At 59.8% G+C, this 25,083-nt stretch overlaps 1 protein-coding gene across 4 annotated transcripts; it reads left to right on the top strand.

Moving 5' to 3' along the window:
• The first annotated feature begins 6,352 nt into the window (after nucleotides 1-6,352).
• On the top strand, nucleotides 6,353-24,045 carry NDRG4 (NDRG family member 4). Of its 4 annotated transcripts, XM_086469241.1 has the most exons (17): nucleotides 6,353-6,389; nucleotides 10,203-10,294; nucleotides 10,824-10,868; nucleotides 17,493-17,598; nucleotides 18,823-18,943; nucleotides 19,195-19,257; nucleotides 19,450-19,510; nucleotides 19,825-19,911; nucleotides 20,011-20,067; nucleotides 20,438-20,541; nucleotides 21,078-21,134; nucleotides 21,230-21,281; nucleotides 22,015-22,062; nucleotides 22,304-22,339; nucleotides 22,534-22,585; nucleotides 23,235-23,273; nucleotides 23,891-24,045. In XM_086469241.1, exons 1-17 carry the CDS (start codon nucleotides 6,353-6,355, stop codon nucleotides 24,043-24,045), a joined length of 1,212 nt encoding a protein of 403 aa, XP_086325367.1. The 4 variants fall into 4 exon arrangements, with proteins under 4 accessions (XP_086325367.1, XP_086325368.1, XP_009945063.1 ...); XM_086469242.1 differs by lacking the exon at nucleotides 23,235-23,273; XM_009946761.1 differs by lacking the exons at nucleotides 6,353-6,389; nucleotides 10,203-10,294; nucleotides 10,824-10,868 and adding an exon at nucleotides 15,332-15,352.
• Nucleotides 24,046-25,083: the final 1,038 nt, after the last annotated feature.

Here is a 25,083-nt window from a genome sequence, read left to right as displayed (position 1 = left end):
GCATCCTCGGCCCGGCTTTGGAGCAGTGATGGCAGGTGCTGGAGCAATGCCTGGTTGTCTCAGCCCTGCTGGGCTGGTGTGGGAGGAGGAGGAGGAGGGCCTGCCTCTCCACCTTCTGCTCACTTATAAGTGGACGTATCTCTCTGGCTCTCCAGACCCACAAAGTGCAATGCCTAAGCTGAGATCAGATAAGCTGAGATAGAGTTGAGCAGCTTCGTCACAAGGACAAGGGAGTCCAAGTCAGCACAGTGCCACACACACGCTGCGGGCACACGCACGCTGTGGGCACACTGAGCTCCAGGGCCAGTTGTAAATCAACTTTGCTCCACCGTGGTTGGCCGATCAACACAGCTGATGGACTCAGACCTTCAATTCCAGGCAGGGCTGCCCGTGCTGAGGCAGCTTTGGAAACGGCTGATGGCAAAGTCCCCAGGGCTGCCTTGTTCCTGGCCCAAGAGTGCAGCTGAGCCATGGAATTTTTTCTTGGTGGGTTGCTGGGCTTTTTTTGTTGGTGTGTTTTTGTTTGTTTGTTTGTTTTTTTCCTGGCTTTTGGACAAAACCCTCCCATTTCCCTGGGGCAGAGGGGCTGTGAGAGCAGGGAGGAGCAGGGCTCAGAGGGCAGCCTGCAGAACTGATGGGCAGCTCGAGCAGCAGAAGGGGGGAGGGGGGGACACGACTCGGGGTCTGAATGAACAGAGGAACTTGAATGGGGCCCAGCCTTATTAGAGGGCCGTAGGAGAACATCTCGTTAGGGCAGAGCCCGCAGCCAGGATGGAAAATTACTGGTAGCCCTGCCTTGCAAGGACAGGAGGCAGTCGGGGGTTGGGGGGCTGTGCTGGATGTTTGCCAGCCGCAGCACATGCTTTGTACTGTGGTGTGGGAGCAGACAGGGCACAGCACATCTCTGTCCTGCACCGGGTCATGGAGGTGATGCTCCCCATCCCGGGCTGCATCACAGGGAGAGGATACTGAGCTCCCTGCAGGATTGCATATTTCCCAGGCAGCTTCAGCGAAATGTGTGGCGTTAGGCTGGAGAGTGGCATGGCTGGCTCCTGCCTGTTGCTGCCTGCAGCCCAAGCTGTGAGCTCACACACGGGCAGTGCCACATACAGCCTCCCCTTGTTCTGCACAAAGCCCAGGGGTTCTAGGGGTCTGACCCATTCTGGGACCAATCTGGGGGCTCTGGACAGGGTTTGAAGGGTCTCTTTTGAGGTGTCTGAGGTCTGGTTGCCCTGCTGTCATGCTGGCCCTGATTATTTTGGAGCCAGCAAGCTGTGGGCTTTTCACTCCCCTGCAGATACAAGGCTGGGGCACATCATGCCTGCCCTAGGGTGGGCAGGCAATGTGATGCAGTCTGGGGTCCATCACCAACAGCTGGTGCTCCAGCACCACTGCCTCAAGCCCAAGCCAGCCTGGTAGCCCACTTGCTACAGCTGTGGCTCCATAGCATGCGGTCCCATGCCCGTGGAGCAGCTCTGTCTGGTGGACACTTCTGCCTCAGCACAAGCACATCCCCATGGCCACCAAGGTCACCCTCTCACTGCTTTGTGTGCACTGCTGGTTTCTAGGAGATGGCTTATGGGAATTTTTGGAAATAGGCCCTTGGGATATGTCTCACCAACCGCTAATTTTCCTTGTTTCACCCCCTTTTGGGCAGCGTGACCAAAACAGCCCATCAAAGGTCGAGGGCCGAACAAGGCAGAGCCATCAGCCACATGCTCCAAATAATGTCTTTAAGGGCAGCAATAAAAACATCACACTCACGCACAACCAAAGCTAAATTTAGCTCTGACTCCGCTGTGCATCGTCATTGGACTGCATGTGCTTCGGGGTAGTACCTAATCTCCGTGAAAGCCTTCAATACAGGCGCATCGACCGTGCTGATCCCCTGCCCAGCCAACATGGGCAGCCAGCACATCTGCCTAGGCTGCTTCTCCTCCTGCCTTCAAATTAGCCCTGTATGCAGTGCAGGATGCACCCTGGAGCTGTCAGCCATGTGTCAAGCCCTGCCCTGCCTTGGAGCTTGGATTCAAACCTCTGCTTTCCTTGCTGGTCATCTCTACAGTTGCTTTCTGACAGTGGTGGTTGTGTGCTCCATCCATCACCAGGTGTCCTCCACTGGACAGGTCCTTGCGGCTTCACCAGCACTGGGTGCTGCTGTGGGAAGGGTGGCCAAGGGGTGTGGAGTTACATGCAGCGGGGTTGGTGGTCCCAGCTCGCCTCTGCCAGGTCCAGATGGCACTGTGGTCCTTGCAACAGGAGCTTTGGGGAGGAACAGCACCATGCTGGAGCATTTTTGTTAGAGTTTTATGGCCTTTACCCTCTTTTTCATGAAATCTCTCCAGATTTCTTCCAGGGGTGGGGGAAATGAAAGGTCTCAGGGCCTCAGGCCCTGCCACCTCCCCTCTGCCAGCAGTGGCATCGCTGGGTTTAGCAGTTCTGGCCCTTCTGCCTCTCCACTTGCAGGCATGACTGCTGAGGCAGCTCCAATGCTGGGGATCCCAGCTAGAAGGACAGCCCATTGCTGTCAAGCTGGTCTTGTTCAAGATGGGTAACTTGGAGAGGGAGGTGGGCTTGCGCTGGTTTTGCTCTGGAGCCCCAGCAGCATCCCCATCTGCCCCACATCCTGCCACACCATGCTGAAAGCAGAGCTGTTGTTAGGTGCCTAAGGATGCCTTGTGGGCCTGGCAGCCCCTGCCTGGGCCCAGCTGCTCTGTGCCTCAGTTTCCCTACCAACAAATCCCAGAAGAAGACCTCCTATATGGAGATATGGGAAACCTTCACGTGGATGTTTCTGGCTTGCAGTGGAGCTTGCTACAGCTAGATGGTGTAAAACCCCATCCCCACCCCTGCGTGTAACCCTGGGCTTCAGGGAGGATGCTGTCACTGCATAGGGTCACCCAGATCTGTCCCAGGGCCTGGGACCGCAGGTGTCCACTGCTCTCTGGCTATGGTGCTGTGACTCAGAGTGGCTCTAGCCTGGGGACAGAAAAGAGCTGCCACTTTTGCATTGGTGACCGCAGCCCCTCCTGTGCTCCCCACACCGCTGCAGGCATTGGCAGTGCCATGGAAAGTTACTCTGTGTTGCTGGTGGAGTAAAAGCCTGCATGGGGGAAGGAGGGGGCTGCAAAATTATGCTGGCCGAGATGTGTCCTTGGGGAATAGGCAGCCAGAGTAGAGGGGACCAGCTCCGTGACAGGAGGCTTAAAATAGTATCTCCTGCTGCCTGGCTTGGCCCCCTCTGCTCACCATGGGGGAGGACAGAGGCTGGTGGGGGACGAAGGGGTGAATGGCCCTGGGATGGCACACTCTGCTCCAGCCCACCAGCCCACAGTGGCAGGGCAGAAGGTCAGGTCTGGTGAGCGGCACCATGCTTCTGGCAGCCTTTCCTATGCCACTTGTGACCTGACTCACGCTGCAGCACCCAACTTCTTCCTCCCACTTTTGGCTCCCATCCTGCTGGGGCAGACACCCGGCACACTGTGACACAAACAAGGTGGCTTCCAGGCTGCTCGGGCTTTGCAGGAGCCCAGCTAGGACTCCCCGTGCTGTTGGGGGGGCCAACAGCTGGCTGCCAGGTAGGGATGCCAGCCCTGAGAGGCATGGGGGGACAGCTTGCTGTGAGGTGTATTCAGAGCTCAGTTTGTCCCCTCAGACCCACTTGCTTTGGTGGACCGAGGTTCAGGGTTTTGGCCTGATGGCCAGCCTGAGCCTATATCCATCACCACTCAATTGCTCTGGTATGTGTGGCAGCACAAAGAAGGTGGGAGTCTGGCCCCCAGTCCCAGGAGACTATAGCAAAGCCCATTTGGGAGAGCCCAAGGGGTTTGGCTGTGGCAGCACTTGGTGGATAACCCTTTCTGGGTGGGCCCTGGGGAACATCTCCTGTGCTTCACATATCCCCAACACGATCCCCCCTCTTTGGTGCAAGGGATGGGACATCCCTCAGACAGCTATGGCACAACTGCAACCTCATTGCTGATATCTCCAGGCAGAGGGCTCCTTGGGAAGCACTTGTGCCACAGCAGCACCTGGAAATGAGCATCAAGGGGGTGTGACTAAATGCTGGGAGATGACAGAAGTCTGCAAGCACCATCCCCAACCCCCCAGCAAGGTCCTGGGGAGTCCCTGTCCAGGGCTGTGCCCTCCCTGATCGCATCTCTGGAGCCAGACCTCTGTTTGACTGTCTTAGTGTCGCATGGCTGAGCTAAAAGCACAGGGAAAGCCACATGGAAAAAGCCATGTTGATGTGCATTAAAAGCACAATAAAAAATAATGTGGAAAAATCCATGCTGTAAAACTCACTTGCTTCCTTTTAATCACGCAATTCAGGGTGCGGAAGGCTCCATGTGCAGACAATTTCTGAACCCCCATGGGGGGTGATACTCCAGTCCCTCCAGCTTAGAGCACGGAGAGCTTGTGGTCTTCTCAAGCCTAATTAACTGTGCAATTATTTCAGCCACATGGCCCTGCTCCTTTGGCAAGGTAGCCAACTAAAAGCTGTTATTTGATAAAGTTGGACTTCACGCAGAGAAGATAAATCCCCAGTGTGAAAAATCATTTATTCCCTTAGAAATCCCTGGCAATTGGAGGAGGAGGAGGTTTATGTTTGCACAATGTCAGGAAGATCTGAATTTGATCCTATCTCATCCCTGACCAGTTCAGAGGAAACCCCTTGGTTGCTGGACCCACAGGAGAGGGAGAAAGGTGGCCATGAAGGCAGGGAAGATCAGGCCCCATTGAAGTGCTGGGTGCTGGCCTGGGTCCTAACTGAGGGACTAAAGGGTCCCTGGGCTCCATGACATCCCAGGTGTTTTCTCCCTTCGAGGTGAGAAGGTGAACACAGCCTGGATGCAGAGCTCCTGGTGACTCAGCAGGAGAGGCTGAAATCAGCTGAGAACTGGTTGCCATCCAAAAAGCCTGGGACAAGCTGTTAAAACAGATGTACCAGGGATGGAGATGAGTGTTGATATCAGCAGACATTCTTCCAGCTCCTCAGCAGGCGTTTGTAGGATATGGCTGCTCTCAAGGCACCCCATGGCCCAGCAGTGAAAGGTATCGTGAAGCACAGGGCTTTGTTGGTCACTGCGGCTGGCCAAGGGGCATTGAGGCTGAGGTCTGGGATGCCTGATTCAACCCAGGTGCCGAGAGCAGCCGCTGCCATCCTGGGAATTTAGTGTTGGGTGCAAACTTGGATCTCTGGATTAAGGTAGTGCTAACAAGACCTTGGTTCAACCTCCTCGAGATGCCAGCACTGCTCCCAAGGCCCACGGCTGGTGGTTACAGGGACCACCAAGAAATCCCTTTCCAGGGCCACCCTAGGTGTGCTGCCAGCTGGTCTCCAGAACCTCCAGGGCAGAGGTTGTCTCTGAGATTGCAGCACCCAAATCCTGACCCTCTTGGAGCATCTTGAATGGACACCTCTTGATGTAGGAGAACCTGAGCCTCATGTGTCCTACAAGAAACCTCTGCTCTTGGGGACCCCCAGACCCCTTGGCCATGGCCCCATACTTGGGGTTCCCCAAGGCTCCCACTGTCCCCTGTTCCTGGGACCCTATGACCACAGGAACCCCCTGGACCCATTGAGCATCATGGTCCAACACTGGGACCTCCATGGTTGCCTATGGGGTGATGTGTGCCACCCTCCCCGGCACTGGTCCATGTCCTGTTTACCCCCCCCCCCCCGCACCGCTCCATCTCCCGTGTAACCCCCCCCGCACTGCTCCATCTCCCTGTAACCCCCCAGCACCGCTCCATCTCCCGTGTAAACCCCCCCCCCCCACCGCTCCATCTCCCTGTAACCCCCCAGCACCGCTCCATCTCCCGTGTAACACCCCCCGCACCGCTCCATCTCCCGTGTAACCGCCCCCCCCGGCACCGCTCCATCTCCCTGTAACCCCCCAGCACCGCTCCATCTCCCTGTAATCCCCCTGCACCGCTCCATCTCCCGTGTAACACCCCCCGCACCGCTCCATCTCCCGTGTAACCCCCCCCCCCCCCCGGCACCGCTCCATCTCCCTGTAACCCCCCTGCACGGCTCCATCTCCCGTGTAACCCCCCCCTGCACGGCTCCATCTCCCATTCAATCCCCTCCTCTCCCAGCCCCGGCCCGGGTCCATTGTCCTCCCGGTGCCCCCCGTTGCCGGCCCCGTCCCCTCCCCTCCGGCCGCGGCGAGGGGAGGACCCGGCCCGGCGGGGCCGTGCCCAGCCTCGCCCCTGCGCCGCCCCGTGCGCCTCGCACCGCCACCGTCACCGGCTCCACTCGCTCCCCGCGCCGGGGCCCGCCGCCGCCGCCCCCCCTCCCTCCGCCCCGCCCCCCCCCGCCGGCGGCTCCGGGACCCGCGGCTCCGGGATGAAGGTCCTCCGGCACAAGATCGAGCTGCTGACAGGTACGGCCCGGCTCGGGGTTGCTGGGGCGGATGGGGGCGCTGGGAGGAGCCGGGCGCTGGGGTGATGGGGTCGGGGTCGCGGGGGGAGGGGGAAGAGCCTTCAGCCCCTGCCTGGTGGATGAGGCTGGCACACCCCCCCGCCCCCACACCCCCCCCCCCCCCTCCGCCGCCTGCATCTTCTCCAGATACGGGCTGCTGGGGAAACGATGCTTTTGGGGGTAGGGGAGGTGGTGCCAGTGCTGCAGCGGGGGAAGCCCAGCTGGCGGGGGGAAGCGGGGGGACACACACTGAGTCGGCAGCCTCCTGGCACGGCGGCCCGCCAAGCAGCCATCCTGCAGGGCCAGCTCCTCTGCCAGCCTGCCCCGGGAGTCTCCCCGCTGCCCCGAGGATGGGGCTGGGGCTGGGAAGGAGGTTGCTTTTAGCAACAGCCCCTGCGAGACAGCCTGCGCCCCCGCAAACCGCCTGTCCTCTGCTGCCACCGCCACCCCCTGAGCCCGGGGTGCTCAGGCCCTGCGTCGGTGGCACCCGATCACCTGGCCTGGTGGGTCTCACACTGTGGCCTGCCCGCTCCTGCGATCCCCAGTTGGACCACAGCGCTAGGCTGGTTTGTGGGGGCCGCTGGGGTGCAGACCTGTGCCCTCCCGTGGTGGCAGAGCAAGCTGTGAGTGTTTAGCCTGTACCGGTGGGGCAGGAGGTGGCCCAGGCTGTGTGTCTCACTGGGGTTTTCCTCCACCCTATCGCAGCTCCTCAGTGGTCCTATGCGGGGGGCGATGCTGTGGACATGCTTCCACGTCTTAAACTGGGCTGCAGGTTCCCTTCCTCCCTCTCCCCGCCTCGCTGGAGGTTGTCTTGGCTTTGCAGCCTGGTGGTAGCCAGCTCTCGCTCCTCCGGATTTGCCTCCCTGTCTGCCACGCACTGCTGGTTAGTCTAGGGAATCCATGCTGACGTCCCGTGGGTGCCACAGCCATGCCAGGGCAGGACACAGGTGGTCAATGGAGAGACTCCTGTGACGCTGGTGCATTGTCCAAGGGACCCCTGCCTTCCAACAGCACGGCTGCCCAGTGCTAAACCCTTCCCACAGCCTTGTCATGACGATGATGGTGATAATAATAATAGGGTGTTTCTTTGCTGTGAGCTGGTTCTCCTCCGATAAGCCAACACTGGGCTGCAGATGCCTGGGGAAGGTAAGCCAACATGGCTGTTTCCATCCCTGCCTGTATATGCGGTGCCAGGGCCCCAGCGGGGCAGAGCACTAGTCCCAAACAGAGCACCAATATCCTGCTGGGTTTGGGAATGATTTGGGATTAGTGAGGAGGCATGTCCTAGCCGTGCCCAGGAAATGGTGGCACTGCCCTGGGAAGGCAGAGTGGGAGCAGAGATGGGTGCACTTGGAGCGGCACCTTGGGGACGGCTGCTGTTGGGGAGCACTGAGGGGAGCTGGAAGGAAAAGGGCTTGTTGCCAGCCACATGCGATGGGACCCAAATTGGTTTGGCTGGGAGACCTGGAGCCGTGGCTTCCTCACCAGCCCTCCGCAGTGACAGTGACCCAGCCAGCCTGGGTGACACTGCTGACAGCCCCACTGCTGTGCTGGCAGGAGAAGGGACAAGGACACCTGTGGGGTGGCATGGGAAGCACAGCACCCACAGGAAGCCAGCAGCATGGCTGTGATCCTGCTCGCAGCCTCTTGCACCCATGGGACTCCCCAACTTACCAATCTTTCCTCTGTTCCTGCTCTCAGCACCACTTAGGTGACTGTCCACCCTGCGCTGAGGATGCTGGTTGGCGCAGGGCTCTGTCATGTCCCTTGTGAGTCAGCTGCCCCCCCACCATGCGAGCAAGGTCATGGGGCCTTTCCTCATTGCTCAGCCACCCTCCCTCCCATATTAGCTGGAGGCTTTAATTAATAAAGGCGTTCACTATATGCTAAGTGCTGTTCCCAGCTGCCCTGGGGCTGCAGCCACACGGTGGGTTGGTGCGGTCGGCGTGGGACGCTCCTGCTCTCTTCCAGACCCAGCTACTGGTGAGGCTGATTTTCCTCCCATTTTTAAACCCCCGGGATTGTGCCACAGGGGATCGTGGGGTTGCTGGGTCCATGGCTTTGCAGGCTACGTTGTCTCAGCTGTGCTGGTGGGCTGCAGGGGAGGGCTGTCCCCTTGCACAAAGCCCAATTTCCCCAGCAGCAGCCCAGCCTGAAGCAGCATGCTCCAAACGTGTGCCTCTCCGTGGGGCTGTCGGCACCTCTCCCCACTGGGGTTTTGTGCGGCCTCCGGCCCAGCAGGAGCCTCTGTGCAGGGAGTGATGTGGAGACTCCTGGTGCTGGGCACCCGGGGACTCCTGAGAGGCTTTCCGGTTGTGCTTCTCCCTCCAAACAGTTCTAGTTTTTGGATGGCTCCCAAGGAGCAAAGCAAAGTGCTGTGTCTGCAGAAAGCAGCCAGGTGGCACAGCCTGCTTGGTTTTTCAATGGAAAACTCGGTCAGATGAGCAAACGCCAGCTTTGGAGGCGAGTTTATGACCAGCTCCTATATTCCTGGTGGCCTTGCAATGCTGGTGGCATTGCTTGGCCTTTCCACATCACCAACCCAAGCTGACCCTGGTTTGAAGATGGACAAAGCGCGGAGCAGGCTTGGCCGAGGCTGTGGATGGGGTGGGATACGTGCCTGCTGTGGTGCTAGCACCAGCCCCATATCATCCCGGGTATTGCTGGGGAGATTGCAAAGGGTGGGTAGCCAGCGGAGGGGGTGTGAGACCGGTGCTGGCCCATTCGGAGCAGCAACGATTTGTCTGAAGGTTTGGCCTTATGGAAGGCTTGTAAACGGAGAGTGTGAAGGCAAACACTTGAGGTCTGGACTCTGTCTGAGTGCAGATAATCCCCTTGCACTGGGATTTGTGGGTTACCCACCCCATCTATACACAGCAGAGCCTGGATTGTCCCCTGTGTCCCCCGTGTCTGTCACCCACCATATGCAGCCAGCTGCTGGGGGCACAGGCATCCCCTTGCTCTCCTCTGCTTTCTAAGCTGGGCTTGTGCCTGGGGGTGTTTTTGGAGATGCCGGTGCTGGGGGGTACAAAGTCCCGGTGCCTTTGTCAGCAGCAGCCAGTCTTACACCTGAGCTGAGTGGCAGCTCCACGGTGAAGTCTGTCCCTGCAAGCCCCGGGACTAAGCTGCCAGCTGGCCGCCACTCGCTTCACAGGCAAGGAGAAGAGTTTGGGAGTAAAGGCTTCACATTTGATTTTCTCCCATCATTGCAATACAAACCCAGGGCTGTCCCTCTGCTCCTCTGCTGCTCAGAGTATCCCTCTGCCTCCCAGCACGGCTGGGAAACATCACCCCTCATTCTGGCTGCGCAGATCTCCCTCTGTCCCACCCATGACTATCTGCAGTCTAAAACTAGCCAAAACGTTGGCTTTTCTCTCTCTGACTGCTGCTGGAAACTGGGGTGGGAATTGGGATGTTCTTGCTCTGGATTGAGTGCTTACAGGGCTGACCTGCATGGACAGACCAGGTTGGTCTCCCAGTTTGCCTAAGCCCTGGAGACAGGTCTGTCCTTAACTGGGAGAACTGGATCTGGGTGGCAGCTGGGAGCTGAGCTCCTCTAGGCACCGCCTGCCCTGTGCCTGCTTCCAGCTCCCAGCGCAGGGGCTCGCTGCAGCCCACGGACAAGCCGAAGCGCCAAGTCACCCATGGTAGACAGGTGGAGTGAAGCTGGTTTGGGTCTCATCCCCATGGGCAGGGAGACCTGGGAGGCTCCGGGGGGCTGGGGCGAAGGGGACAGAGGCAGGACCTGCCCTGACATCTCCCGCACCCTGGGCAGGGCTGCTGCTGCAGGAGATGACCATGGCGGGGCTGCATGAGCTGCGCTTCACTGAGGAGAAGCCATTGCTGCGGAGCCAGGACGCCGAGCTGGTGAGTCCAGTGACTACACTGGCTCTGGCTCCTGTGCGTGGGGTGCCAGGACATGGGTGCTTAAGTGGGAGTTTGGTGGAGTGTGTGTGCTGGTACTGGGTACACATGTGTGCACATGTGTGTTGCCGTTTGGTGTCTGTCTGTGTGCAGATGTATGATGGTATTGGGTTCACATGTGTGCACATGTGGTATACAGTGTGTGTGTGTCAGATGTGTGCTGGTATCGATGCATGTGCACGGGTGAGCATGGGTTCTGGTTGGCGTGATGGTGTGTGTGTGAAGATGTTGCAAGTACACGCTAATACACATGTGTGTGTGTGCACACACAGGTAAGTGCATGCATGTGTATGCGGGTATTGTAGCTGTGCGTGTATGTGTGCATATGTGTGGGTGTTGTGTCCCCCTGCAGCCAGCGCTGCCCCGGGGAGTGGGTGCTGGGGGTGTCGTGGGTTAGGTGGCAGGAGGACACCGTGTGAGTGAGGCATGGCAGGGCGATGTTCCTGTTCCTAATGGCTCCTTCTCTCCCCAGGAGAACTCAGATGTCTTCCTCTCTGCTGTGGACACAGACTGGAAGGTAGGACCAGCCACAGGGGGTGCCCCCCACCCCTGGGTCCCCTGTGGTACAGGAGCCTGCAACTGGGGAAGGCTGCGGGGCACTGAGCAGAGCCAGGGGTGTTACTGTCCCCATCTTCCATGGGGACACAATGCCTGCACAGTGTCTGTGCATGGGGCTGCACCTCCATCGTGGTCCCCAGCAGGAGGAGACGGTGTTGGGGGGGGGTGGGGGGGGGGGGGGGGGGCAGTATATGTCTCTGTGCTGGTGCTCAGATGTGGCTGACGGGGCACTTGGCGACGAGCTGGGGACAAAACCTCTTTAAAACTTGCAACTTCTTCTTAGGAGGGCCGAGCTGCTTTTCCAGCCCCTCTACCATTGCCATGGCAATGGTTTCCCAGGTAATGCCAGCTCCCTCCTTACATAAGGATGTTTGAAAGCCTCTTTCTTTTTTTTGGAGGGCTGAGGCATTGCCCCCTGTACCACCCACCTCTCTCAGAGAGCAGGGCCCTTCTGTTCCTCTGGCTGTCACCTGCCTGCCTTGTACCTTTGTTTCACCTCTTTGGAGGAGCCCCACGATGTGGCCTTGGGGCTCGCAGGGGTTCAGCTCGTGCCTGGCTCCCATGTTGGTCTTCATCACTCTCACACCTCTGCCCAAATTCATCCCGCACCAGGATCCCCATGGAGAGACCATGGTGCCGGGGAGGGAGGGTAGCAGGGCTGCTGGACGCCAGCTCACTGCCTGTCCCTCTCCTAAAGCATCACCCCTCCCAGCGGACACCAGTGACCCCACTTCAGGTTGTATGTTGCTGCTTTGCCAGCGGATGGGACCGCTGGGAGGGTGGGTTTGGGTGGCGCTGGCTGAGCTCTGCCAGGTCTGGCACTGAAACAGCAGCACCTGCAAGGATAAAATAAATCTGGATTTCATTCATCCTGGGAGGGGGACAGGGGAGTGCAGGTCCCTGTTTTGGCAAACCCAAAGTGGTGCCCAGGCTTTTGGGGCTGGCCTGCTTGGTCTCCACCACTCGTGCAGGTGGCAGGGTGCAGTCAGGCGGGGAGCAAGAACTTTTGTCAGAATGCTGGGCGATGGCTGCTATGGTTCATGGAGTGGATTTCTGGTGGCCCTCTTGGAGGCCACGAAACTATTCAGCAGTGGGAAAGAAGTGGAGCTCCAAAGCTGGCGAGATGCTGGGGCTGGGAGAAGCAGGGTGTGCAGGTCTGGGCTGCTCCTTGCTCTGCTTGCTCAGGGTCCCCGTTGATCACTGGAGGGGAAACCAAGTGTCCTGGTATTACCGAAGTAAGGGTGAGGAGGGAGAGGGAGGCAATGAGGGAGGGGGAGGCAGCAGTGCTGGGGTGCCCAGAGCTCCTGGTAGTGCCATGGGCTCCAGTATGGCTCTCGCTCAGCTGTGCTGGGGCAGGACTTGGTTGGCATGCAGAGGATGTTAAGGAGCAATGACTCTCCCAGGACAATCTTTGTATGACGGTATTTCAGGGATTAGCCCACGGCGACGCTGAGCTGTGTCCCCAGAGGCACCCAGGCGGAGCGGGTCCAGACAGCAAATGCCACAGCAATGTGCCTTCATGCACTTGGTACCTAAAAAAATGAACGGGGCAAGGTTCAAGGTGTCTGTTTCCAAGGCAACCAGGCTCTGTGCCCTTTTGTTTCCCCTCCAAGAGCCTCAGGATGGGGATGGAATGAGCTTCCCAGGCTGTGCTGGGACAATCCCCTCCTTTTCCCCACCCCTGCACTTTGCAGTTTGGTTCCCTGCAAAGGCTGGAGGCTGCCTGCCCTTCCTCGGGGAGATCTTACCCCATTTTCTAGGCTCACGTCTTTGGGGTAATTCAGACCAGCCCCCAGTGTAACTCTTTGTCCCTCTGCCTCTTCCCATAGCCAGTAACTGCTCCCTTGCCAAGATGCTCTGGCCTGGCTGGGGCAGTGCGGAGGGGAGCAGGGATCCCCCACGGCCACCACCAGCCGAAGTCAAGCCCTTGGGACGGCTGGCATAAGCCAAGGTGTGGGAGTGCAGTGGGGCAGATGCCTCTGCCCTGAGACCTGGGTGCCCTGGCCCTGCTGGATGTCTGGGCCACCTGCCAGGTGGATGGGCTAGTAGCCAGTGAGGTGGTGATGCCATTCAAGCGAAGTCAGCCTTGCTCAGCCCTCCAACTTACTGCCGCCCTTTCACATTCATGTCTTACTTCACCTCAGCTTTTCCACCCCTTCTCCCCTCTATTTTGCCACCTTCTGTCTTTTTTTTGCCTGCTCATGCCCCTCTGCATCTCTCACTTTTTCCCAGAGGCTGTGGCTGCTTGTGCTCTTTGGCTCCATGGGCAGCAGGGCTGAGGAAAGCAAAAGTGGCACCTGGACCCACAAACAGCTTTGCACCTGAGCCAGGAACCACCTGGGAGCTGGACATCCCCCTCCTATGTGGTCCTTTATTAGCATCCCTCCGGGCTTGGGCCTGAGCTCCCTGCAGGACGAAGCAGTGCAGAGGAAAGCCTCTTTGTTGGAGGCAAGGTGGATGCCGTCCCGCTGACTGTCTGTCCTTTCTTCCACATCCAGACCCCCTGGCTGCCCAGCCCTGACTTGTTCACAGGACACTGCTTTCAGTGGCTCCCTACCAGCTCTGGGTGATCATTTGTCCTGGTCAGGGAAAGGGCTTTCCCCAGGGAAAAGTGGCTCAGCCCTGTTATTAGACATGAGATGCTCCACAGGAACAAGCCTGCTGGGTGAAGCCAAGGACACAGGGCTTTGCCATGTGGGGAAGCCCGAGCATGTGCTGGTGGTGGCAGCTGGACCCCCTCTGCCCATGACTGCGGTGCTTGCCAGGGTATGGTGGTGGAAGCAAGCCATGGGGATGATGGGGAGGTGATGGCAGGCTCCAGCTGGCATGGAGCATCCCTGCAGTGGGCAGAGAGGCTGGAGGGTCCCCACTGAATCCTGCCCTGGTCCGGCACTGGCACATGGCTCCCAGACCCTTTGGGCAGGTGCTGGAGGGACCGTGGGACACAATCTGTGATTGCCCAGCTTTGTGCTGGAGCAGCTTGGGTGCCATTGTGCCAAGTTGGGCAGTGGTGTTGAGCTGCGCAGGGGCAGGCAGGGTGCAGGGGTATGGCCCCCAGAGACTGCTGGGGGGAGGGCGTTGGGGATGTGGCAGCATGAGGCCATCCATGGGTGCGAGCTGCAGGCAGATGGACTCACCCTCTTGCAAAGCCCCATTGGAATCAGGCCAGAAACCATCTGCCTATGTGCACATACACATGGGAATACACACATGTGTGCATGTGCACACAGCACGCAGCAGCCTAGGGCCGGGATCCAACCCCTCAGCGCTGCTGGGTTGTCTTTCCTTCTGCCTTATTTGCCTGCCACCGGTGATGTCCAGGTTGGGGCTAAATCCTGCACATCCCCGGCATGCCAGCATCCTGCAGCAGGCAGGATGACCGTGCTGCTGGGTGAGGTAACGCAGGTATCTGGGCAGTGTTCATGTGTGTACACGCATGTGCCCCTCTGGGCACGTGGTTCTGCGTGTGTGTAGGTTGTTGTGTATCCATAGGCATGAGTGATAGCTGTGGCAAACATGCTAAGCATATGGGAGAAGAATGCAGCAGGCATGCTCCTCTTATATGCACGTGACCATGCACATACATGTACAGGAACTTGTACTGATGCAGACACATAGCGGCCAGTCCCGTAGGAGTGTGCACAAGCATTTTGTGGGGTGCATGTGCTTCAGTGTGGGTCATTGTATTTATTTTTCCAAAGTCTGCATGCACGTGTGTAGGGGGACACAGTTTTGCCTCGCTCCTGTGTGTCTGTGTTGATACATGTTCCTGTGCATGTATGTACATGGTCACGTGCACATGCGGAGCGTGCCTGCTCCGTCCTTGTCCATTTGCGGGTGTGTTCATGCTTCCTAGTGCGCATGCATTGCTGCAGGGCCTTGGTCTGGGTGGCTGCAGGCTCGAGAATGATTCTGCATGTTTATGCAGAGCCGGAGCTGCATGTGTGTGTGTGCATGAACGGTGCGGGAGAGCGTTGCTGGGCTCTGCTGTGACAATGCTGTGCGTGTTGCGAATAGTGTGAGCGCAACCCTGTCTAGGCACCCCTGCCTGTCTCCGTCTGCTGAAGGAGGGAAGATGGAGCAGGGACCGCACGGTGCCAGGCGTTTTTTCTTCATAAACAAGGGTATTTGGGGCCAATTGGAGCACGAATAATTCCTGCAGCAGCCAATGGCTGAGGGCTGGCTCCATCACAGCGCTCGCTTGCAATGGAGGCCAAACCTGCCAGGGCTGCGTGTCGCGTTGAGGGGGAAGGGAGAGGGAGGGCTTAGCGCAGGGCTGGGGCTCTGCTATAAATCGAGGCGAGGGGCTGAGCCAGCGCAGAGCTCTGCTTCACCCCAACCTCCTGCACCACTCTGCCCCACGCCGGGACCCTGTGCTTGGCCCACCCTGCCTGTGCATCCTTGGCCACCCGGTTCCTCGCCATGCCTGAGTGCTGGGATGGGGTAGGTACCACCGTTCCCATGCTTACTGCCTTCCATTCCCAGGGAATTTTGCCCCAGGACACCCCCTGCTTGCCCAGGCTGGACCATTGCATCCACCAGGGCTTGATGCGGACCAGGCAGGTGTTGGTTTTGTGGGGGGATGACCTGCTGTTGGGGAGCCCTTCCTTCCCCCACCCCCCTGCTGCAGCCCTGACGTGCCGCAGGTTTCGGGGACATGTTGTCCTTGAGCATGTCCTCCCTGAGCCCGGCGGAGATGCTGCGCCGAGGGTGAGCGAGCGCAGCTGCAGCTGCTGTGGGCTGACGGCTGATGGGAGGGGCATGCTGCCCCTTCCCAACCCCACAGTTGTAGGGGGAGAGGGTCTCTCGCTGTTCTGAAGCAACCCCTCGGATACTTTCTGGCCTCTGCAGTGATGGCAACACCCGATGTCAACAGGCTGGTATGGAGTTGGGGGGAGGGCAAGCAAGGTAGGGGCACAGCGGTGGTGAGCAGCTAACCTGGGCAGGTGCTGCAACACCCACTCCCCTCCTCGCTGGGGCCACGGGTTGTCAGTGCCCCACTGCTCCTTGCTGCCAGCATCCCCTGCATCCCTAGCCTCTCCTCCCCAGTGAGCATCCCTGCGGCAAAGGGCAGGGCTGTGGTACCCTGCGATGCTGCAGAGGCTGCACCACAGGCAGGGATGTGCCTGGCTTGGCGGGGGTGGGGAGGGTGGGTAGCAGTGCTGGGGAAGGAGCCGCCACCTTGGGCACATGATTTTGAGGTGGGACTGCAAGCTGTTGGAGCTGTGATGGGGACCGTGGGCATGGGGATGGCAAGGAAGTAGCCCTGTGCCCAGGATCAGACCACATGGATGCCTTCTGCTCTGTGACCTTGGGCCAGGCCCTTCCTCTGCCTCAGTTTCCTCATCTGTTGTTGCAGAGGGCGATGTCCCCGCTCATCGCCTGCTGCCTGATACAGCCCCGAGGAGTGGAGGGACAGCGGTGGATGAGGGCTGTGGTCAGGGTGCCCTTGGAGAGCCCAGCATTGTCTCCACAGAGCCCTTGAGCCGCCCTCGGGTACTATGTCCCTCTGGGGACAGCGGATCTCGGTGAGGGGAGGCACTGCAGTGAGGAGACCCTGTCCTCAGGCGGTTCCTCCTACCCGAGGCCCATGTCCTTCAGAGTCCTTCGTGGCATGTAACTCCTGGGAGCATCCCTGTACCAGCTCCCCTCCTGCCAGCTCATCCATGGGACTGCCAGTAGCTGCAAGAAGGACCGTGCTGGTTGGGCACCCTGCCAGTGTCCCCTGCCCAGCCGTGCTTGGTGTGTGATGCTCCTGCACCCGCCAGATCCCAGCTTCGAGGTCACTGCTGGTGGGCTGGCTGACAGGCATGGACCTCTGGAGAGGACCCCAGGTGATGCCTTGATCAGCACTCGGGCTCGCAGCCTCAGTTTCTCTTGCTGTCTGGAGACGATGGCTGTGATGGAAAGGCTGGAGCCTTCCCAGCCGGGGAAACTGAGGCACAGGGTAGCCCTGGTCTCTGTATGGGGGCACAGCCATTTCAGACAAGGGATTTAAAAGTTACTTTAGCTGTCAATTTGGGATCAGGCTGCAGCATTTCCGAGGGTGGTGTGTGGGGTCTGACCTCTGCCTAGTTGTCCCAGGCACAGCGAATCCAGGCCAACTGGGCCATGCTGTGGTCCCCCACCCTGTTGCCAAAACTCCTTCAGTCTCAGGCCCTTGAAGATCTCCTGTCGCATCCTGCGGTCCACCTGTCCCGATCCTCCTCTCCCAAGCCCTCTTGGATTATTCCATCCCATCCCATCCCATCCCACCCCATCCCATCCCATCTCATCCCATCCCACCTCATCCCAAACCTCTGTCCCTTGATCCCATCCTGTGATCCTATCCCATCATACACCTGTCCAATCCTAAATCCTATTATCCTATCCAAAGTCTTCCCTTCCCTTCCTGGGTGGGGGAGTCGGTGGAGGCTGGGAGCATTTGTATGTGATCCAACCTTCTGCCACACCAGGATGCCCAGAGCTGGGTTTTTTTCCCAGGACAGCCACTCCTCTTTCCTTTGTGCTTCATGGCACCCACCACCCAGGGAAGGATGTCTTGGGGCAGGCAGTTGTCACCCCATCTCTCCTTTTCCCCCAGGAACATGACATTGAGACCCCCTACGGCCTGCTGCACGTGGTCATCCGGGGCTCACCCAAGGGGAATCGCCCGGCCATCCTGACATACCATGATGTGGGCCTCAACCGTGAGTGTTGGTCCCTGGGCCATGGGGTGCAGGGGCAGGTGGGAATGAGCCTGGGGCTGCACAGGGTGCTGGGACATTGGCCAACGCCCCTGGCTCAGCTCCTTTGCCTTCTCCCATGGAGGGTCCCCAGGCTGCACCGGGTCTCCCCAGGCATCGAAAGCACCAGGAGGGTTTGGATGCTCAGCTGAACCCAAAGCCTGGGCCAGGCATAGCCAGGAGCCCTTGGCCACCCCGGTGCTGGCTGTCTGCCTGCCCACACCAGGCAAGGTCCGGACGCAGAGGCTGCCAGGTCGGTCCCTACTGCTGCCGTCGGCCTGTTGATGTTCAGAGCACGGACCCAGCTGGTGGTGGGGCATAGTGGGGGCCGAAGGGAATAGCAGGGAAGGAGGAACCCCAAGCTGGGACTCTGGATGTGGGGATGCTGTATTCTCTGTTACCCTGCAGCCTTGGACTTGCGCCCCAGACCTCTGCCCCAGTCTGTGCCCCCTGGCTCAGCTGGGATGCCTGGTGCCCTGTGAGTGAGGAGAAGCATCTCCCCCTCTGCTGGTGGCTGAGGCTGAGTCACCAGCATGCTACGTGAGCTGCCTCACCATTACAGCAGCACGCTCGTGTCCAGGGATGTGTCATGTTGGTTGTGATGGATCTTACAACCTGCTTTGCCCCCACATTTTGGGAGGGGTGTCCCGGCACCGATGCTATGGGGCAGGACCCCTCCAAGCCTGGAAATGGCTGTATCCTGCTGCAACAGTGGTGGCCTGTCCACAGCAGCACTGGGACTATTTCTTCAGCTGTTTCCAAGCAGGGAGATTTGCAGCTATTTCTCAAGCCCCATGTTTGCTTGAGCCCTTTCTGGGAATTTTGTATAGGGCCAGTAATACCCCGGGCTGCAGCTGTGGATGGTCCTGCAGCTTCAGGCTTTGCATTCCCCTGTCCCATCCCTACAAGCAGACGAGGTTCACCCCAAACTCCTCATCCTCCTGGCTGTGTCTGTCCATCCTCAAGCCTCCCAACACCTGTAGGGATGCAGCCCTTGCTAACAGTGTCTGTGGTCTCTGCTGTGGGTATGAAGAGTCTGGAAGGAAGGGGATGGGAGGGCGTTGGTGGCATGTCACCTCCCGGTTGAAGGGTAGCAGGGGGGCAGGTGACCTCTCTCCATGCTCCCCTGGCCCACCGGGCCCCTGTGCTGGGGCATTTTGTCTCTGATCCCTGCCTGCCCTTTGACAGACAAGCTTTGCTTCAACACCTTCTTCAACTATGAGGACATGCAAGAGATCACGAAGCACTTTGTGGTGTGCCACGTGGACGCACCGGGCCAGCAGGCAGGAGCCTCGCAGTTCCCTCAGGGGTAGGTGCCAGCATCGGGGGCTCACTATGCCCGCCAACATGTCACCTCCCTGCCCGCTGGGTTGTTGCTGCCTGGACAGTCATGCCCTGCCTGCGGGTCTCTCCAAACCATGTCAAAGCCTGTGACAATGGGGCGGGTTTGTGCGTGGGTGGCATTTCCCTGCCCACTTTGGTCAGCCCAGCTGCCCTGTTCCAGCCTTCCCACTTTGCGTGGGTCCCATAACTGCTGTCCTATGCCTCCCTGGGCTGCAGGTACCAGTACCCATCCATGGACCAGCTGGCTGCCATGTTACCCAGCGTGGTGCAGCATTTTGGGTGAGTCAGCCTCTCCTCCTGGGGGATGGGCAGAGGGATGGGCAGGAGGCAAGGGTTTGGGGCTGGGGAAGTTATCCCTGTAAGCTGGCACCCTGCATGTCTTCTTGTGCCCCATGATGCGGGTGGAGGAGTGCCCCAGGGAACACATGCTGGGGCCCACCGTCCTCCCATACGCACCTCTCCTCTTTCCAGGTTCAAGTACGTGATCGGGATCGGTGTTGGGGCAGGAGCCTACGTACTGGCCAAGTTCGCGGTGAGCCTGGGGCTGGGATGGGCTGGCCCTGAGTTGCCCGTACCTCCTGTCAGCCCGGGGCATGGGGAAGAGCAGGAGCTGACAGCCCCAGACAAGCTGTGCTGCTGAGAAGGCTCCTGGAGGGCTGGGACGGCTGGCACCACAGTGCCATGGCCATGATTGCCAGGGAGTCTTGCCACAGGTCCCCCTCACTCCCAGAACAGGGCCATGTCAGCCCTGTGCAATGCCTGCGTAGCGGGCAGCGATGCTGGCGGGGGGCTGCCCTGGGTGCATCTCCCCTCCCCGCTGAGCATCACCCCTCTTGCTCACTGCAGCTCATCTTCCCTGACCTGGTTGAAGGACTGGTCCTCATGAACATCGACCCCAATGGCAAAGGCTGGATAGACTGGGCAGCCGCCAAGGTGGGCAGGGCCCTGACCCCCCCCCACCCCGCAACTCCCAGCTCCCTGGGGCCAGAGCCAGCCATGGCGGTGCTGTAACTCCCTGTGCTCCCTCCACAGCTCTCTGGTCTCACCAGCACACTGGCAGACACTGTCCTGTCTCACCTTTTCAGCCAGGTAAGGGCTGCGCATCCTGCTGGAACCCCTGCCACCAGCTCCCTACCCAGCATCCCAGCCCGGTCACCCGAGCTGTGCCCTGCCCTGCCTGCTGGGTGCTGCTGGACCTGACCCATGCCCAGGGATGGGGTTAGTTAAGCCTTGCCTGGATCCCTCCTGCCTGATCCGGGGCTTAGCCTTGACAAGTGTGCGACTCGTGCACGTGTCCTGCCTGGGAGTGCTGCCTGCAGCACTGCCATGCCCAGCTGCATTGCCCAGCATCCTCCCGCTCTGCCGTGCTGGCTGGCATGGCATGGGCAGGCCTGGGGGTGCAGGGTGTCTCTGTGGCACCCAGCAGGCCTGCCCTGATCTCCATCCCCTGCTGGCACAGGAAGAGCTGGTGAACAACACAGAGCTGGTGCAGAGTTACCGGCAGCAGATCAGCAGTGTGGTGAACCAGTTCAACCTCCAGCTCTTCCTCAACATGTACAACAGGTGAGCACCCTGGGTGGCCTTGCCAGAGGGCTGTCGAGAGGCTGCAGTGCTGCTGGGTGGCCCCGAGGACACCATGGGAACCTTGACCCCTGTTCGGTGCTGCCATCATGCTCTGGCAGAGTCAGGCAGTGGTGCAAAGCTGGCCACTGGTGCTGGCTGGGGATGGGGGAGTGGTGGTACCTGTGTCAGAGACTTGCCATGTCCCAGAGCCCATGGCCATGGGTGCACGTCCTCTGGTCTCCTCCTGCGCCGGGTGCTGGCATAGGCCTAGGGAAGGGGGTCAGAGATGCTGCCCCATGCATGCAGGGGGTTGGGAGCCTTGCTACTCCACTGGGTGCTGCATCCTGCAGTGTGGGTTTTGCTCAGGTCATGGCAGAGATGGCCTTGAGGTCCTCCATTGTGGTGTGATGCCAGGGTGCCGGGACAGCGGCGCTGGATGCTGCTTCCTGGAGTGGCGGTACCCCAGCTCTTGCACTGTGGCATTGGTGGCAGCACTTGCCCATGGGCTCACACTGGCCCTCTTTCTCCTCCATCAGCCGCAGGGACCTGGATATCAACCGGCCTGGGACTGTGCCCAATGCCAAGACGCTGCGGTAAGGGTCGTGCTGGCATGGTGAAGGGGGTCCCACAGCAGTGGAGTCCACCCGGGACAATCCCTGACTGTGCCCTTTCCTCCTCTCACTTCCAGCTGCCCTGTGATGCTGGTGGTCGGGGACAACGCACCGGCTGAAGAGGGGGTGGTGAGTGATGGGGTAGTGCCTGTGGGGTGGCACGCAAGCGGTGTCCACGCATAGGCAAACTCATGTTTGCTGCCTGCTTAGACATGTGTAAGGTACCATATGCAGGAGCATACCCATGTGCAACACCACCTGCTCATGTGGACATGTCTGCACGCGCATCTGTGCAAGGTTGCCACACCTGGAAAACCTCCCCTTCCTCATCTGCCCAGACATGCTCACAACGTGCATGCTCGGATGTATCGGCACGCAGGCACACTCCCTCCTTGGCCACATGCACCCAAACAACTCCTAGTACACGCGTGAGCTTGCACACATCCTTGTGGTTGTCCACACTTGCACAATCAGCCCCAGGTACTGTGCATATGGCCACATTTGTACATAATGTGTAACTGCATGCGCACACCCCCTCCTCCAGCACGTGTACCTCTATGCATAATAAGCACGTAAGCACAGTTGTGTGCTTGCACACACATGTGTGACACACAGGATGCCTCACCAGCCCCCCTCCCTTTCCAGCCCCCACCCTTGCCTGCGTGGGAGGTTGAAGGTCCCCCCTGTCCTGTGGCAAGGGACGGTGGTTCTGTGGACTCAAGGCTTGCCTAGCAACCTGTCTGCACCTGGCTGGGGTGGGATGTGCCAGCTGGAGTTCCACCAGCCAGGGGCAGGACTCATGGGCAATTTCTGCCATGCTCAGGGCACCCCAGGGTGGTATTATCATCCCTCTCTCCCATAGGTGGAGTGTAACTCCAAGCTGGATCCCACCAACACCACGTTCCTGAAGGTAAGCAGGTGGTAGGGGGCAGCCAGGCGGTCCCTGCTGCCCGTGAATTGCCCCATTGCCCTCTGCCCCAGGGTTGCAGGGTGTCCCCATCTCCCCATCCCAGGTCTGTCCTGGCCATGGGGCTGGGGACACGTGGGAAGAGCAGGGTGGCCACAGCAGTGACATCCTGCCAGTGGGTACCAGGGGACAGGGTGGATGGCAAAGGCACCCTCCCAAACTAAGCAGGACCTTCTCTCTGCAGATGGCTGACTCCGGTGGGCTGCCCCAGGTCACACAGGTGAGCCCCCACAACTTCACCAGTTAACTGGGTATATTGGGCCCTGAGACAGGCACTGGTGCTGTCCTTCGCTAGGAGGGGATGGGCTGAGGTGGGCAGAGGGGTCTTGCACAGGGGCTGCCAGAGGTGGCTAAGGGCTGAGCGGGGATCTGGGCCCCAGTGCTGCCTCAACTCAGCCTGCTCTCTCCCCGCAGCCCGGCAAGCTGACCGAAGCCTTCAAGTACTTCCTGCAAGGCATGGGCTACAGTGAGTGCCAGGGCTGGGCACGGGGCTGGCGTGTGCCTGTGTGTGCACATGCGTGTGTGTCTGTGTGCACGTGTGCTGACCCTGCCGCAGGAGAGGGGCCTGGCACCCCCACACACCTGTCCTGACGGGCAGCTGCCTGTACCTCTGTGGTGTTGTGTGTGCGGGTGTACAAGATGGCGTTCGGAGGGGCGTGCGGTGTACAGGCTCTGTGTGCACCCAGACGTGTGTACAAGGGCTCTGTGTGTACATATGTGTGTGGACAGGGTCTCCGTGCGTGCATGCACACTTATGTGTGTGTGTGCACACACAAGCAGGGGCTGTGTGTGTGCACAGACACACAGAGTCCATGTGCACAAGTCTGTGGGCCTATGTGTGTGTATAGGTCCATGAGCATGTGTGTGTGCAGGTCTGTGTGCATACCTGTGTGTGGGTGGACATGAAAGGTCCGTGTACACACATGTGTGTGTGTGTTTGCAGGTCCATGTGCGCATGCATGTGTGTCTGTGTGTGTGCAGGTCCGTGTGCACACGTGCAGGTTGTGTGCATGCACACACGGGGCTAGGCGTGGGCTCCTGGCCCTGTGGAGCGGCCAGCACAGCTGACACTCTCTCTCTGCCCTCCCTGCCTTCTCACACTCCACTCCTGCCAGTCACCCACCTGAAGGATCGGAGGCTGAGTGGAAGCACAGGTACCGCTCAGTGCTGCTCAGCCCGTGCCCGCTGCTGCATGGGGCCCACCTGGCCTGTGCCTTCGAGCTGCCTGGGCACCTTTGGGAGCAGCCTGGGTGCGGGGCTGGCTCTTCACAGCCAGGTGCCCTCTGCCTCACTCCGCTTTGCCTGAGATGGCACCCTGAGCCAGGGCCTGAGAAATGGCATTTGGAGAAGTGTGCCCGCTGTGCCCTCCTCCAGCTGGCCAGGAACTGTGCCTGCTGGACATCCTGGCTGGAGGAGGGTGTCACCTTCCCTCTGCACCCCAGAGGAGCCAGGAGAGCTCCCATTCCAGCTCACTCTTTCCCCAGAGTGTGGTGGACAGGGGTCCCCACTGCCTCATGCCTAGTGGTTGCATGCCTAGGAGATGTACCCGGTGGGCAGCGTGCCCCAGGACACCCCATCCCTTCCCTGCTGTCCCTTTCCAGTCTGGAGCTGCTCATGTTGTCACAGCACCACACGCTGCAAGCTCGTGCCAGGGGTCATTCGTATTGGGGAGTGGGATCGGCAGCTTTGCTTGCATGAGGCAATGTTGGCTCAGGTCCTGCTGCTTTCAGAGGGAGCTGAGCACCCTGGCTGTCTCTCTGTGCCTGTGCAGTGCCATCCGCCAGCATGACCCGACTGGCACGCTCCCGCACGGCGTCCCTCACCAGCGCCAGCTCAGTGGATGGCACCCGCCCACGTGCCTGCACCCACTCAGAGAGCACTGAAGCCATGGGGCAGATCAACCACACCATGGAGGTATCGTGCTGAGGTCCACGCCTGGTGCCAGCGTCTCCTCCAGAGCCATCTCCCATCCATCAGCATCCTGCCAACACCCACCCGCCCTGTGGATGTCCTCCACCAGGGCCCTCACTCCTTCAGGGTCGATTTGTCTTCTTTGCCATTGGCCTCATCCCCTTGTCTGGTACCGGAGAAGGAGAGGGGCTTCGCTTCACTGCCTCCGGCTCCTGGCTTCATCCAGCAGCCATGGTTCTGCATTGGTCCTCACCCTCCCTAGCATCGGCTTGGCCCTGGCTTGGGAGGGTGGGTGGCAGGGAGATGGGGCCAGGCTGGGGGTGCAGGGGCAGCATGGTGAGATTGGGACAGGATGGTGGGATGGGGCAGGACAGCAGGATGTGGAGAGTACACAGGAGGTAGGTTGGTCCACCGAAGTCAATTGATGGCTGGCCAAACCAGAAGGAAGATGGGGACAGGGAGCGGCGCTCACTGGGAGGTCACTGGGCCCTTCCTGGGGATGCAGCTCCCACTTCTCCCCACCAGCCCTCCCTGGGGAGAGCTAGCACAGGATCTGCCAGCACACCCAGGAGCTGCTGCCCCAGATCTGGTTGAGCATTGTGAGAAATCACACCCCAAACTGTCCCCTCGTCCTGGTCATGTACCCTGAGGGCTGCCCTATGGCAGGGGGAGAGGGCTCAGCCCTGCTCCAGGAGCCATAGGGCAGGAGGGTGACATGGGGGGGTCCCCCTGCCTCTGCCCATGCCCTTGCCTGTGGTGTCACTTCCTTGGTCCCTTGTGGCAAGAAGGACAATTGCCACCTGCCACCAAAAACGCACCAGGGGAAAGGGGGGCTGTATGCCCTGGCTTGCTCAGTCCCTGCCACCCCGGCAGTGGCACTCCCAGCTCTGGGACTGAGGCTGTCAGGGCCCAGAGGCCACCAGGTTTGGGGATGTTGTGTGGTAAATTCCCCCTCCAGTTTCACCACAGCCTGTGGGTGTCACCGCAGTGGAGCCATTAGCAATAAGATGAGACACTCCCCCGCCAGCTCCCCGCAGTGCTGTGGAGCCCTCA

Source organism: Leptosomus discolor, chromosome 8 (genome assembly GCF_034619465.1).
Source record: "Leptosomus discolor isolate bLepDis1 chromosome 8, bLepDis1.hap2, whole genome shotgun sequence".
Lineage (NCBI taxonomy): Eukaryota > Metazoa > Chordata > Aves > Leptosomiformes > Leptosomidae > Leptosomus > Leptosomus discolor.
Note: the sequence above shows the minus strand (reverse complement) of the source record. Positions and strands in the feature narration are given on the sequence as shown.

What these genes read in the sequence shown, in the direction of transcription:
- NDRG4 (XM_086469241.1), top strand. Translation starts at nt 6,353, where the DNA reads ATGAAGGTCCTCCGGCACAAGATCGAGCTGCTGACAG. An exon ending in TGTCTCACCTTTTCAGCCAG is followed by an intron (nt 20,068 to 20,437) that starts GTAAGGGCTGCG and finishes CTGCTGGCACAG; the next exon opens with GAAGAGCTGGTGAACAACAC. An exon ending in GGCTGCCCCAGGTCACACAG is followed by an intron (nt 22,340 to 22,533) that starts GTGAGCCCCCAC and finishes CTCTCCCCGCAG; the next exon opens with CCCGGCAAGCTGACCGAAGC.